The sequence below is a fragment of the Balaenoptera ricei genome, chromosome 1 (assembly GCF_028023285.1).
Source record: "Balaenoptera ricei isolate mBalRic1 chromosome 1, mBalRic1.hap2, whole genome shotgun sequence".
NCBI lineage: Eukaryota > Metazoa > Chordata > Mammalia > Artiodactyla > Balaenopteridae > Balaenoptera > Balaenoptera ricei.
Window position 1 is genome coordinate 28,978,237 of NC_082639.1, and position 15,948 is coordinate 28,994,184.

General features: G+C 35.6%; 1 protein-coding gene and 1 non-coding gene across 3 annotated transcripts in view; both read left to right on the forward strand.

Annotated features, from left to right (window-relative positions):
- LOC132348931 (protein argonaute-3) overlaps positions 1-15,948 on the forward strand; it is a 118,824-nt gene that overhangs the window by 26,631 nt on the left and 76,245 nt on the right. For both annotated transcript variants that reach the window (XM_059896916.1, XM_059896926.1), the window contains 2 exons: positions 11,814-11,934; positions 15,669-15,877. In XM_059896916.1, coding sequence (XP_059752899.1) covers positions 11,814-11,934; positions 15,669-15,877 — 330 coding nt within the window. The remainder of the gene's footprint in view (positions 1-11,813; positions 11,935-15,668; positions 15,878-15,948) is intronic.
- Positions 6,914-7,070, forward strand: LOC132354954 (small Cajal body-specific RNA 1). The gene has a single exon (XR_009499476.1). It is a non-coding gene; the product is annotated as a small Cajal body-specific RNA 1 (non-coding RNA).

The window sequence follows — 15,948 nt, forward strand, 5'->3', positions numbered from 1 at the left end:
AGTGATATTGACCATATTTTCGTGCACTTATTGGCTATTTGTATATTTTCAGAGAAATGTCTATTCAGGTCTTTTGCCCATTTTTAAATTGGATCATTTGCCTTTTCATTACTGAATTGTAGGAGTTCTTTATACCTTATCAGATAAGATGATTTGCAAAAATTTTCTCCCTTTCTGCACCTTGCCTTTTTACTTCCTTTTAAAAATTTTTTTCTTTTTTCTTTTAATTGAAATATAGTTTATTTACAATATTATATTATTAGTTTCAGGTATACAAAATAGTGATTTGATATTTAATAGATTATATTCCATACAAAGTTATTATAAAATATTGGCTATATTCCTTGTGCTGCCTTTTCACTTTCTTGATGGTAGCCTCTGAAATACAAACATTTTTCATTTTGATGAAGTCCAATTATTTTTTTCTTTTGCCAGCTGTTCTTTTGGTGTCTTATCTGTAGAGGGGTATACTTCTGATTAAAATGGTTTAGAAGACATACACCAGAAAACACTGCCAGTGAAAATCAAATGGTATAGTTTTGAATCTTTAGCTATCTTGGGGAAACTATATCATGCAAAATATGTCAGTTAAGAAAAAGCAAGTTTTATTTTCCTTGTTAGTTGTTAGTCACTTGGAAGATAGGAAAGTTAATAGATGGTGATTATTTCAAATCTCAAAATTCTTTTAAAGTAGCATTTAAATAAATTACTCAGTAGAAATTAACCTTTTGGCTAATATTCCTACAATATATTTGAAATTCAAAGATACTCTTATAAATAAATATATGTCTAAACATCAGGGACTAGTAGGTAGGGTTTATTCCTAATATCTATCTATCTGTGTAGATTTAAATTACAATAACAGCTGTATAGTATTCCATTGTAGGATGTGCCTTGACTTGTTTACTTCTAGTATGCTCCATTTTTTTCCTTAGGCTGAGTTAAATTAATTTAAAGCAGTTATCTGAATGTACCATATTATTGTACCAAAGCAGAATGCTATTAGTACTAGATTTCAGGATATATGGATCCTGACTAGAACTATAATTCTAAAGCCTGCAGTAACTTTTAAAAAGATCATTTTTAAAATCTTCTCTATGTTTTCATTAACTGTTTAACTTATTGTGCCCCTGTTTGTGTCAGGCACTGTGCTAAGTCCTGGAGATAACAAGATAAATAAGACATGATTCCTGCCAAGGATTATATAGTCTGTATAGAGTGACAAGTTCTGTGAGATGTGCAGTATGTGCTGTGATAAAAGAGTAATGATTCCTGCTTTTGGTTAGCGAGGAAGATAGGGTACATGACATTGTTACCTGAGCTGAATAGTTACCCAGTGGACTAGGGGAAAGAATAATCCATAGAGAGAGAGCATGAGCAAAGGTATGACATGTTTATGTAACAGAAATAGGCCAGTATAAATAGAGTAGCTAGAGTCTGAAAAAGTTGGCCAGCAAGTAGGTTATAAAGGATCTTAAATCCATGCTAAGGCTTGTGAATTCAGAAAGAGTAGAGAGCCACTGGAGGCTTTTGAGCAAATGAGGAACACCTATATTTAAAAGCATTTCTTTCTTTCTTTTCAGTGTTTTTTTTTTTTTTAATTGAATCATAGTTGAGTTACAATGTTGTGTTAGTTTCTGGTGCTCAGCAAAGTGATTCAGTTTTTTTTATGTGTGTGTTTGTGTGTGTGTGTATGTATTCATACTTTTTCATATTCTTTTCCATTATGGTTTATTACAGAGTACTGAATATAGTTCCCTGTGCTATACAGTAGGACCTTGTTGTTTATCTATTCTATATATAATAGTTTGCGTCTGCTAGTCCCGAACTCCGATCCAGCCCTCCCCTCCGCCCTCCCCCTTGGCAACCACAAGTCTGTTCTCTATGTCTGTGAGTCTGTTTCTGTTTCGTGGATAAGTTCATATGTGTCTTTTTTTTTTTTTTTCTGTACCACACAACTTGTGGGATCTTAGTTCCCCGACCAGGGATTGAACCTAGGCCCTCGGCAGTGAAAGCGCGGAGTCCTAACCACTGGACTGTCAGGGAATTCCCATATGTGTCATATTTTAGATTCCATGTATAAGTGATATCATATGGTATTTGTCTTTCTCTTTCTGACTTACTTCGCTTAGTGTGATAATATCTAGGTCCATCCATGTAGCTGCAAATGGCATTATTTCATTCTTTTTAATGGCTTAGTAATATTCCATTGTATATATACCACATCTTCTTTATCCATTCATCTGTCGATGGACATTTAGGTTGTATCCATGTCTTGGCTATTGTAAATAGTGCTGCTGTGAACATAGGGGTGCGTGTATCTGTTCGAATTATAGTTTTGTCTGGGTATATGCCCAGGAGTGGGATTGCCGGATCATATGGCGACTCTGTTTTTAGATTTTTGAGGAACCTCTATGCTATTCTCCATAGTGACTGCACCAATATACATTCCCACTAACAGTGTAGGAGGGTTCTGTAAAAGCATTTCTAGGGAATTCCCTGGCGGTCCAATGGTTAGGACTCCATGCTTTCACTGCCAAGGGACTAGGTTCAATCCCTGGTCGGGGAACTAAGATCCTGCAAGTGGCATGATGCAGCCAAAAAAAAAAAAAAAAAAAGCATTCCTAATGGCAGTGGGGAGAATGAATTAGAGAAGAGAAAAGACCAGAGTCCTGGAGAACATTTGGAAGGCGATTGCAGTAGTCTTCAAACTTTTGATCATGCATCCCTATTAGTTAAAACATATTTACCCATGCATTCAACAATAAATAGATAAATATATCTATATATATCTATATAGATGTATATAGATATATATAGATATATATATACACACACATTTAAAATTTTTAAATTTATGGACATGTACTACTATTCTAACATTGCATAACTATAGAAAAATTAAAGGTGGGAAACAATATTTTGAAATAAACTATTTAAGAATAGATTTAGTAATTTGACGTGTTCTGATTACTGTACCAAAACCTGATAGAATATGTGCCACACACTTGAACGGAAATAAGTTACAACATGCTGAAAATGAATGAATGAGTGGGAGTTCCACTGTTAACTCTTATGTTGCAGAACTCCCATTATTCTCTTTGGATTCTTTGTGTACCTACATATGTTACACCTGATCGTCTGATGTGGACTAAATGAGGATACCAGTATCAATCCCTATTCATGAATTTTAGTCCATCTCAATTTGTAATTGTTAGGTGAAAATTAAATATAAATACTTCTAACCATTTTTTCTCATACTCCAGCATAGCCGCTAGCACCTCTAATACTATTTTTTTTTTAATATTTATTTATTGGCTGCGTTGGGTCTTAGTTGCAGCACACGGGATCTTTTGTTGCGGTGCACGGGCTTCTGTCTAGTTGCGACTCGTGGGCTCAGTTGCTCCGTGGCATGTGGGATCTTAGTTCCCCGACCAGGGATTGAACCCGCATCCCCTACATTGGAAGAGGGATTCTTAACCACTGGACCACCAGAGAAGTCCCCTATTTTTTTAAATTTGTAGTATAGTTGATTTATAATATTAGTTTCAGGTGTATAGCATAGTGATTCAGTATTTTTGCAGATTATACTTCATTATAAGTTATTACAGGATAATGGCTATAATTCCCTGTGCTATGTAATATATCCTTGTTGCTTATCTATTTTATACATAGTAGTTTATATCTGTTAATCCCATAGCCCTAATTTGTTTCTCCCCCCTCTTCACTCCCCTTTGGTAACTGAAGTTTGTTTTCTATAGCTGTGAGTCTGTTTCTGTTTTGCATATACATTCATTTGTATTATTTTTAAGATTACACATATAAGTGATATCATACAGTATTTGTCTTTCTCTGACTTATTTCACTAAGCGTAATATTCTCTAGGTCCATTCATGTTGCTGCAAATGGCAGAATTTCATTCTTTTTAATGGCTGAGTAATATTCCATTCTGTGTGTGTGTGTGTGTGTGTGTGTGTGTGTATACACACACATACACCACATCTTTATCCATTCATCTGTTGATGGGCACTTGGGTTGATTCCATGTCTTGGCTATTGCAAATACTGCTGCTATGAACATCGGGGTGCATGTATCTTTTAAAATTCGTGTTTGGTACCTACTTTTGTAGATTAGAGATAGTGTGTTCTAAGACTTAACTAATAGCAGTGGCAGTGGCGGTGGAGCAGAGGCTTAGATATAAGATTTAGAAGAAGAATGAATAATTTAGGTGTGTAGAGAAAGGGAAGAGATAAGAATGGCTTCATAGTTCCTTGCTTGTACAGTGTTGATGGCTTTAACAGAAATACAGATGGTGAAAGGACCAAGTTTTTTATTTTCTCTTAACTATTTGGAGGTTGAATTGTGTAAGAAACATCAAGATGGAGAAGTTCAATAGATTATTCGAAATAAGCTCCTAGAGCTCAGGAAATAAGTGAAGATTGAGATTTTTTTTTTTTTTAATTTATTTATTTATGGCTGTGCTGGGTCTTCGTTTCTGTGCGAGGGCTTTCTCTAGTTGTGGCGAGCGGGGGCCACTCTTCATCGCGGTGCGCGGGCCTGTCACTATCGCGGCCTCTCTTGTTGCGGAGCACAGGCTCCAGACGCGCAGGCTCAGTAATTGTGGCTCACGGGCCCAGTCGCTCCGTGGCATGTGGGATCCTCCCAGACCAGGGCCCAAACCTGTGTCCCCTGCATCGGCAGGCAGATTCTCAACCACTGCGCCACCAGGGAAGCCCCGAGATTGAGATTTGAGATGTGTCAGCATATAGGTGATAGTTAAAAGCTAGGGAGAGTGTGTAGCGTCAAGATAAGAAAACTGAGAATAGATCTCTGGGGATACTATTGTTTCAGGTTGCCAGTGAAGACACTTAGAGATTGCAAAGGTAGGAGAACCAGGACAAAGTAGAAGCTGTTTCAGAGAAAGTAAAGCACGGATCGTGATTTTCAAGGATTGATCACAGTGGCAAATGCTAAAAGAAGCGAGGACCGTAGAGACTGAAAAGAGGCTATGTCTATTAAGAAGTCAGTGGTGGCCTGAGGGAGAAGTGTTCTAGAGGAGAATTGTTAGTGTAAGCCACATTGAGTTAAAAATCTATTGATGTGGGCTTCCCTGGTGGCGCAGTGGTTGAGAATCTGCCTGCCGATGCAGGGGACACGGGTTCGAGCCCTGGTCTGGGAAGATCCCACATGCCACGGAGCGACTAGGCCCGAGAGCCACAACAACTGAGCCTGCGCATCTGGGGCCTGTGCTCCGCAACGAGAGAGGCCGCGACAGTGAGAGGCCCGCGCACAGCGATGAAGAGTGGCCCCCGCTCGCCGCAACTGGAGAAAGCCCTCGCACAGAAACGAAGACCCAACGCAGCCATAAATAAATAAATAAATAAAATTTAAAAAAATTAAAAAAAAAAAAATCTATTGATGCAAGAGGGAAGAGATATGGGAACATATGTATATGTATAACTGATTCACTTTGTTATAAAGCAGAAACTAACACACCACTGTAAAGCAATTATACTCCAATAAAGATGTTTAAAAAAAATCTATTGCTCAGTCTAAAGTAATCTATCAATTGTTTGTGAATACTAGAAATGGTTACTAGATTAGCTAGTGTGGTTATATAAGATTATGAAAGAATTCACACCCATATGAATTGGCAGTGAAGATAATTTATGGTAAAATGCTCTGATGTAGGGGCTTCCCTGGTGGCGCAGTGGTTGAGAATTTGCCTGCTAATGCAGGGGACACGGGTTCGAGCCCTGGTCTGGGAAGATCCCACGTGCCACGGAGCAACTAGGCCCGTGAGCCACAACTACTGAGCCTGCGCATCTGGAGCCTGTGCTCTACAACAAGAGAGGACACGATAGTGAGAGGCCCGCGCACCGCAATGAAGAGTGGCCCCCGCTCGCCGCAACTAGAGAAAGCCCTCGTACAGAAACGAAGACCCAACACAGCCAAAAATAACTAAATTAATTAATTTTTAAAAAAATGCTCTGATGTACTACAAATTTTATAAGGTATTAAAAAGTTGATTTAAAGTATAACTCCTTTCTGCTCTACTCTGAATCTTTAAACTTTAACTTGATGCAAAGGTATGGCTACCTTCTCTGCTACTTAGTACAGAGTTATGAAGATAAATTAGAGGTTAGAAGGATACTAGGAGTCGCTGTCAACTGTTTTCGCGGTGTTTTATAAACCTCTGGGTGATTTTAGCGTCTTGTTATACCTTAGCAATCTTCCTTTGTTCTGTCTGTATTATAGTGGCAAATTAATCTATTGTAGCTGGGAATACTAAACTAAGGTGAATAGTCACTTTTAGAGGAAAATACTATTTTACGTCTTCTCCTAAAGACTAAAATAATATCTCCCATTCTATCTTTTGGGAGCAGAGAATTAAGAGGTACCTAAAAATGAGATGAAGATGGGTCTCTGTGAGTTTATAGTAACAATTAACAGGAAAATAATTTCCTCTCCTTTTTACATTAAAGTTTCCCTCTCCTACCATTTTTCTGCTGTATGAGTCAGGTGGTAAAGTGGAACTTACTGAAAACAATATTAAATTTTACTTTACAGTCTGTGCACCAGAGCATGATGGAGTCAAAAGACTTGGTACCAGAATATAGGAAGTGGTGGTTGAGGTAAGAGTGGGAAGGTAGGCTGTAGCCCTGTGTAAGACCTAATGTACTCAGGGAGGTTCCATTTTTGTAGTGATTGCCAGATATTCTTCAGGATTTTAAAATTCTGTCCTGAGGTTTTACAAAAATGCATCATATTATTCTCTGCAAGAATTCTTCCCTCTTCAGACTAAGGTTATTAGTAAAAGGAAGCCACTAAAGATTGGTTAGAAGTTCTTATACCCAGTTACTCAGATTTTCTTTCCCAAATTTCTTTCCTACATACTGCTTTAGAAGTTAAAATATTTTATGTACTTTGGTTATGGTAGATTTACTTTTTATTGTAAGCTAAGAAGCTGGCTTAACAGTACACACTTAAAATGTTATCCTGAAAAGCCATGAGTCTTTTAAGCCCAGTGCGTAAAGATACACTCTGAGTTATAACTCAGAGGCACAACAACAACAAAAAAAAAGTTATCCTGAAATTTCTACATTTGAACAAAAGATTCCTCCCCCCATTGTTCATTGTTATAATAAAAGACTAGTGCTCCACAAACTACAATGTAGAGAAAATTCAGTTCACAGTTTCTAACTTAATTAGAATTCATTGTTTGTATTATTTACTATATTTGATGCTACTGCATTGTAATGTATATTTGTTGTTAGGAAGACTTCAGTACCTCAATATCATTCTTGAAGTACGATTTTGAGATAATTATGCTTAAATTTTTATATAAAAATAGTATGATACATATTTACCTTTTTCCCCCAAGGTACTTTCACTAATATCCCACATGGTCCCTATAACAGCCCTGAGACTATTATCTCATTTTTATTGATAAAGGAACTAAATTCAGAGAGGCCAAGTAAATTTCCCAACGATTTAGTGGCAGAGTGGGACTAAAAACTCATGTCTACTTATTTTTCTCCAGTACATATGTTACCACATGTTTTAAAGTTTCCTCAAGTTGGCCATTTCTCAATTCAAACTTTCTTCATAATACAGTGAGTACCTTTGCTGCTACAGCTGACTAGATGACTAGATAAATTACTGTTTTAGAGTTTTTCCTCTAGTTTCACATGCCTGCCTGATGAATATTCTAATAAACTACCCTTTGCTACAGTATCATTTGAGAGAAAAAAATGACAAGTTGCAGTTCCTGCATTTGTCATTTTGTTAACTTGCACAATAAAGTTCCATTAAAAGTCTAAATATATCATTTAATTATATCATATTAGTAAGAGGTTAAAGTTAAAATTGCCCAATGTACATAGAATTCTAATACCATTTTGTAAAGGCTCAGAAGCCTTAAGTTCAAATCAATATTTAGTGTAATTATTTATAGAGGAGTTTCTGTATCTGATGCTATGATCTGCAGTTACATTATTTGATATTCTCTTAATTAAATTTTACTGTTAGAGGGGATTGTAGACATTATTCATTTCAATCTTCTAGTCGGTATCTTCTCTGACATAAGTGCTTTTTGAACAGTTCTAGCAAGGATGAACTCAGGTACTTTATGAGATAGTGTAATCCACTCGTGAATAACTCTTGTGGTTAGCAAATGTTGGAAATTTTTGTTCCAAAATCTAGCTCCTTATATTTTCCAACTATTTGTCCTAATTCTGTCCTCCCATACAAGGAAGATACTCTACTCAGTTTTTCACATGACAGTCTGTCAAAATAGCTGAAGACTTCTCTAATTTCCTTTGACTCTTTCCTATTCTAGACTAAGAGTCCTTAATTTGATTTATTTTTGCTCATATTATGTGAGTTTCTATCAGGATTACCTTTTTATGATTATGTTTCATTTGTTAGGGTCTTAAGTATTTTCCAAATTGAACAGAGTACTCCAGAGTTTGAAATGACCTGTGTAATACTTGATGGGATGGTTACCTGCCTTATACTGGGTATTTAAATATATGCAACCTGAGTTCTTTAATTTTGAAGAAACTACATCACAGTATTAGTTGATTTTGGATTTATAGTCACCTAAAGCCCCTTTGCACGAGAGCAGTGGGTAAGTTTAGATCCTCTAATTTGTTCTTATTGCAGTTGAACTTTTCAAACGTAAGTGTTTAGACTTTACAGTTACCTGTATTACGTTTCATCTTCTTTTATTTTGTTTATTGTTGTAGTTTGTCAGTAGCTTTTAATACACTAATTTTTTTTTAGCATACTAGCCTTGTCTCTCGAGTTTGTATTATTTGAGGGTTTCTTAACCAACAGATTTTTTTTAAAATAAATTTATTTATTTATTTTTGGCTGGGTTGGGTCTTTGTTGCTGTGTGCAGGTTTTCTCCAGCTGTGACAAGCAGGGGGTGGGCCACTCCTCACTGCGGTGTGCGGCTTCTCACTGCGGTGGCCTCTCCTTGTTGCAGAGCACGGGGCTGTAGGCGCACGGGCCTCAGTAGTTGTGGCTCGTGGGCTCAGTAGTTGTGGCGCCCGGGCTTAGCTGCTCCGCGGCACGTGGGATCCTCCCGGATCAGGGCTCGAACCCGTGTCCCCTGCATTGGCAGGCGGATTCTTAAACACTGCGCCACCAGCGAAGTCCCAACATATTTTTTGATTATTTACTATATGTAGGGCACTAGATATGTTTCTTTTCCTTATTGTATTGATAGTTTGGGGCAGTGGGGAAGGACTCGAAATTTATTTTGAATAAATGTTTCCATGAATATCTAAGTTATTGATATCTTAGAGAAAGAAAAGGAACTTGCCCTGCCCCACATTACAACATAATAAAACACTCCAGTAATCATGAAAACATATGAGACTGGTCCAAGAACAGACAAGGAGACCACTGGGACAACAGAGAGAACTCAGATCAGAACTTAATAAGATAAATTGGCATTATAAATTGATCAGTTAAATATAGATTGTTCAGTAGATGGTGTGGGAAAACTGGTAGGGAGAAAAATAAAATTGAGTTCTCCCATAATACTATTTATAAAGAAGAACCTCAAATGGATTAGTGACCAACATAATATAGATAAAATTATAGAGTTAATGAAACATAATACATCTTTGTGAGTTAATATTTGCAAATTATTTCTTAAAACCTTAAAAGCATGAAACCATAAGGTGAAAAAATGATTAATTTGATGATACAGCATTAAAGATTTCAGTTCAGTAAATACATAGGCGTTGTTAACAGGCAGGTAACATTTGGGGGAAGACATTTGCAACAACTAAACCTGTTAATGAATTAACATTAGAATATCAAAGAAACTCCTTCAATTCAACAAGAAGACTGGGACCCCAGTAGAAAATGAACAAAGGAAACAAACAGGGAATTCACAAAAGAAGAAACACAAATAATGAAGGGATGCTCAAATTCATTAGTAATAAGAGAAATCTAAATAAAACAAGCTTTTAGTTTTACCCACTGAGCTAGCAAAAATTAGAAAGCAAAGCTGGATAATGCCAAATCTTGTCTGGGATGTAGGGAAATAGGAAGCTCCAGGAGGATTGTTCAGTGCAGCCATTCTGCAGAGCAGTTTGGCAGTTCTTCATCATTTAGTTGATAAAATTCACTTGGACCTAACAGTTCTGTTCCTGGGTATATATAGCCAGAGATTAATTCTCACACAAGTTCATAAGGGGACATAGAAGGAGATATTGCATTGTAGCATTGTTTTGGTGGCTGAATGTTAAAGATACTCTGAGTCTGTATTGCTGGGAGAGTAAGTAGACAACATGTGGAGTACTTTGCATCACAAGGAACTAAGTGTCCCACAGCAACGTGAACAGATTTTAAAAACCTAGTGCAGAGGGTGAAGTTAGGAATATATACAAACAGAAGAATGTTTTTCAAACACATTAGAAAAAATAACTTATTGGGAAGAATGGGAATAAGAAATGAATATGGAAGGAAAGAAATCAATTAGTTAGAAGAGGAGTCTTATATAGATGAATGATGATAATGTGGCATGAACTGAGGAGCATGATTAACTTAAGCTTTTGTACCTGGAGAATAAAAAAAAGTGGGGTTTGGAGACTCATTTGGCAGTGGGATATAAGTTGGGCCGGAGAAGAAAAAATTAAAGGCATAAAAAACAAGAAACTTAAAATAATTCAGGTACTAGGACATGAGGTTTTAATTTAGGATGATGGTAATTGGGAATGGAAAGTAAAAGACTGGTGCAAGAAATACTTGCAAAATAAAATTGAAAGGCGGGGAAATAGAAATTTTGAGCATTTGGAAAATTCCTCTGGGTATCAAATCAGCTTAATTATTTTGTTCCAGAAAATGCTTTTTTCTCTCCTTTCTCTTCTACTTCACTGGGCTAGAATTGAATTTTTTTCCCATTCTTTTAAATGCATTGTAAATTATACCAGTACTATGTGAGTATACTGTCATTGTAATATATTTAGATTGTGTAAACAAAATAAAAAACAATTCTTCTCTTCACTTCTTTCTCCAGAGGTAACTAACCACTGTATCTGTTTGGTACATACCCTTCTAGATATCTTTCCACTGCTTTTACAAATTATGTGTATGTAAAAATAAATATTGATTTGTGGATATTTGGTATTATTCTCTCTGTAGTCTGCAAATTTTTAAAAATGTCTAAAAAAACTTTAATATCATCCCATGTAAGTATATAGGATAAAAATGTTTGCTGGGTAAAAAAATGGAGGTTTCAAAATATCCTTACTGGCTAGATACCATTGGAAGAATGGGTGGGTAGAGGAATGGGGGGGGTACAGGATACAGGTGTGTTTATTGCTCTTAAAATCTCACAGTCTAGTAGAAGTGAAGTATGTAATAATAATTATAATACAGTGAAGTAAGTGTTCTAATAGATATATGTACTAGGTGCTATTTGAGCACAAAGGAAAGAGCGTCATATTCTTTGATAAAGGAAGGTGAATGTGTCAGGTAGTTCTTAGAGATGGTGAAAGGGATTTTAGATCAGTTTATAAGGATAATATTTTGCAGGTCAACTGTGTCACGAAATGATTAAGTAATTCACTGGATTTATTCTTCTCTGTCTTTTGTGAAATTCATATCATCCCTTCCCAGAAATCAATCTTTCTGGTATCCTAAGCCATGGTCCTGAAAGCAAAATCTTTACCATGTATGATTATCTTTTAGAATTTGGACAGCTTTAAATCGTGTAAGAAGTTACTTTAGTTAAGATTTTTGTATTTCATCATGCAGAGGATTATATGAATGCATTTTTTCCCTTTTTTAGGGAGGTGGTTGACTCAATGGTTCAGCATTTTAAAGTAACTATATTTGGGGACCGTAGACCAGTTTATGATGGAAAAAGAAGCCTTTACACAGCCAATCCACTTCCTGTGGCAACTACAGGGGTAAGATGCATTCCTTTATCAGAAAGCTGTACTTTTGCAATGTCTTTTAAATGCACTTATTGCCATTTTATTGTAGTCTATATATGTATTATTTATCTATTTTAACTTTTTATTTTGAAATAATTTCAAACTCAAAGAAAAGTTGTAAGAATCATGCAGAGAACTCATGTATACCCAGATTCATCAGTGTTCTTAAAGTTTGCCACATTTGTTTTATCATTCTCTTTCTTTTCTCTTTTACTTTCTTTGTATCTATAGAGACAGCTATATATAGAGATACATATACATACTTATTTTCTCCTGAACCATTCAAGAGTAGGTTTTATACATTATGCCCTTTAATGTGTTTTTCCTAAGAGCAAGGATAAAAACCACAGTACAGTTACCAACTTCCCTAAATTTTACATTGATATATTTTTGACCAATCTGCCCCTATTCCAGTTTTGTCATTTGTTCCAATGATGTCCTTCAGCATTTTTTTCCCCTTTAGTACAGAATCCAATCCAGGTTCCTGAATGTATTTAGATGTTATGTCTTTTTAGTCTTCTTTATTCTGGAACCATTTCCCAGCCTTTTTTTTTTTTTTCTTTTATGACATTAACATGGTTGATGATTACAGGCAGGTTATTTTGTAGGATGTCCCTCTGTGTTTTTCTGGTGCTTCCTCTTGGTTAGATTCTGAGTAAGCTTTTTTGGCAGGAATATTACATAAGTGTTCTTTCCTTAATAGTGCATCGTATCAGGAGGCACATAATATGTATTTGTTCCATTAATGGTGATGTTAACTTCGATCACTTGGTTAAGTTGGTATCTGCCAAGTTTCTCCTTTCAAGTTATTCTTCTTTCTTTTGTGGGGCGATAGTATTTTTTTTAATTGTGGTAAAATACACATAACATGAAGTTTATCATCTGAGCCATTTTTAAGGTATGGTTCAGTGGCAAAGTACATTTACAACCATCACCATCATCCATCTCCATCTTGTAAAACTGTAACTCTGTACACATTAGACACTTAACTCCCCATTTTCCCTCCCCTCAGGCCCTGGCAACCACCATTCTACTTTCTGTCTTTATGAATTTGACCTCTCTTAGTACCTCATATAAGTGGAATCATAGTGGTTTTGTCTTTTGTGATTGGCTTACTTCACTTAGCATAGTATCCTCAAGATTAATCCATGTTGTGACATGTGTCAGAATTTCCTCCCTTTTTAAGGCTGAATAGTATTCCATCATATGTATATACTACATTTTACTTATCCATTCATCTGTTGATGGACACTTGGGTTGCTTTCCCATTTGAACATAGATTTACTCTAGGGACCTCGTATAAGTGGAACCATACAGTATTTGTCCTTTTGTGACTGGATTATTTTACTTAGCATAATGTCCTCAAGGTTCATTCATGTTGTCACGTGTGTCACAATTTCTTCCCTTTTTAAGGTTGAATAATATTCCATTGAATGTATATACCACATTTTGTTTATCCATTCATCCACTGATGAGCACCTTTTGGCTATTGCAAATAATGCAATAATGCAACATGGGTGTATAAATCTCTCTTCTAATGCCTGCTTTCAGTTCTCTTGTGTATATACCTAGAAGTAGAGTTGCTGGGTCATATAAATGATAATTGTATTTTTAGTGTTTTGGGAAACCACCATACTGTTTTCCATAGTGACTGTACCATTTTATGTTTCTACAAACAGTGGACAAGGGTTCTAAATACTTCACATCCTTGCCAACATTTGTTGTTTTCTGAATTTTCGATAGTTGTCATCCTATTGGGTGTGAAGTAATATCTCATTGTGGGTTTGATTTGCATTTACCTAATGGCTAATGATGTTGAGCATCTTTTCATATGCTTATGGGCCTTTTGTGTATCTTCTTTGGAGAAATGTGTATGCAACTCCTTTGCCCATTTTTTAATTGGATTATTTGGTTTTGTTGTTGTTTTTGAGTTTTAGGAATTCTTTATGTATTCTCATGGGATATATGTTTTGGAATATTTTCTCACATTCCATAGGTTGCCTTTTCACTATGTTGATTGTGTCCCTTGATGCACCAAAGTTTTTAATTTTTATAAGGGAGATACTTTTAAGAATCCCATTTCTCTTTAGAATTTTTTAGTAACTGATGATTCTTGCTTGGAAGGTTTATTATTATGTAGTAATGGTGATTTTCTAATTCTGTCATTCCTTCTACATTAATCATTGTTATTCTACTGTAAGGGAGCGCATTTTCTTCTCTTCTAGTTCTGTATCCTTATTTATTTGCCCAAATTGTCCCAGATTTTGCCTGTGGCAGCCCCTTTAAGTTGGTTCCTGTGTGCTTTTGTCATGACACATCTTTTTTTTTTTTTTTTTTTTTGAGTATTTCCTTACTTTTGGGCACAAGATGTTCCAGGTTCATCTTGTGTTTTCCCTGCTGTAGTCCTGCAACCAGCCATATCTCAAAGGTACACTGGTTTCTTTTAGTTAGGGAATACAATTTAGAAACCAAAATCTGGGTACTGGATGTGCTCATTGCTGCTGGGGTATATGTGCTTCTAAGCCCTTTCAATGGACAGAGATAGAAAATATAAATACATAAAATAAGTAAATAGACAAACAAAGCAGATAATAAATAAATATTACATTCATATAATAAACTTAACATATGTATCCTGCAGGTACCACTACTTATTGTATGCAATATCATACAATATGTTTATTGGAAATCATGAATTCAAACTGATTCTTCCAGTTCTAGTCTATCGCAACAGGATTCTTCCTTTACTCCCTACATTGCATATTTGTGTCTTCCGTCTCCTTTAAACCCCTGACTCTCCAAAATATTACCACTTTTACTTTTTTGTTCAGTCCTACAGTACATATAAAATAGTTTCTGAATTACTACACTATATCACTACAGAAAACAAACTTAGTAGTAAGAGTTTAAGGTTTTACTTTGTATGCAGTTCTTTCCCACCCACCCCTCCTCCACACCCCTAACCAAGAGTATAGTCAATATATTATGTTCAGGAGTTACCTAAATTAGTGTTTTCTTTTCTTTCTTTCTTTCTTTTTTTATTTTTTTTAATATTCTTTCAATCTGGCTATGTTATTTGTTTGAAATGCATTTGGTTTCATTTGATTTTGTATCTATTCAGTTTTAGTTTTTTCTCTCCATCCTTGTTGATCTTATTTTTATTTTTTTAATGTTATAGAACTTAATTTAACATGCTTCCAAAAGTCAAAACTAAGCTGAAAAGTATACTCAGAATTGTTAATCTCTCCTTTATTTCTTCCAGTCTGTTCATTCATATCCTTTGAAAGTAACCCCTTTTTTTTTGTTGTTTCTGATTCATGCTTTCTGTGTTTCTTTTTACAAAAATAAGCAGATAGATGAATATTTTTCCATTTCCCCCTTTCTCACATAAAATATGGCATACTATTTGTAATCTTTTGTGCTTGCTTTTTTTCACATAACAGTGTAGCTTGGAAATTATTTCATAGCAGTTCCGTTACCTTTTTTTTTATATCTGCCTAAATGGTCATTTAGGTAATTTCCATATTTTGCAATGACAGAGAATGCTGGCATAAATAACTTATTTACATTTTAGTCTATCGATTTGACATTGAGATTGGTTTTTTTTTTTATATTTGCCTTGTTTTCTCTTAAATATTTGTATCAGTTAAAAATTATTGTATTTATCTTTTAAAACTTTTACCAGTTGACTCTTTTCCCATCAACAGGTAGATTTAGATGTTACTTTACCTGGGGAAGGTGGAAAAGATCGACCTTTCAAGGTGTCAATCAAATTTGTCTCTCGGGTGAGTTGGCACCTACTACATGAAGTACTGACAGGACGGACCTTGCCAGAGCCACTGGAATTAGACAAGCCAATCAGCACTAATCCTGTCCATGCCGTTGATGTGGTGCTACGACATCTGCCCTCCATGAAGTGGGTGCTTCTGGCTTTTTTTTCCTCTTTAGATTTTAAGCATGAAAGCTTTCTTCCCAAAAGTAGGTTGT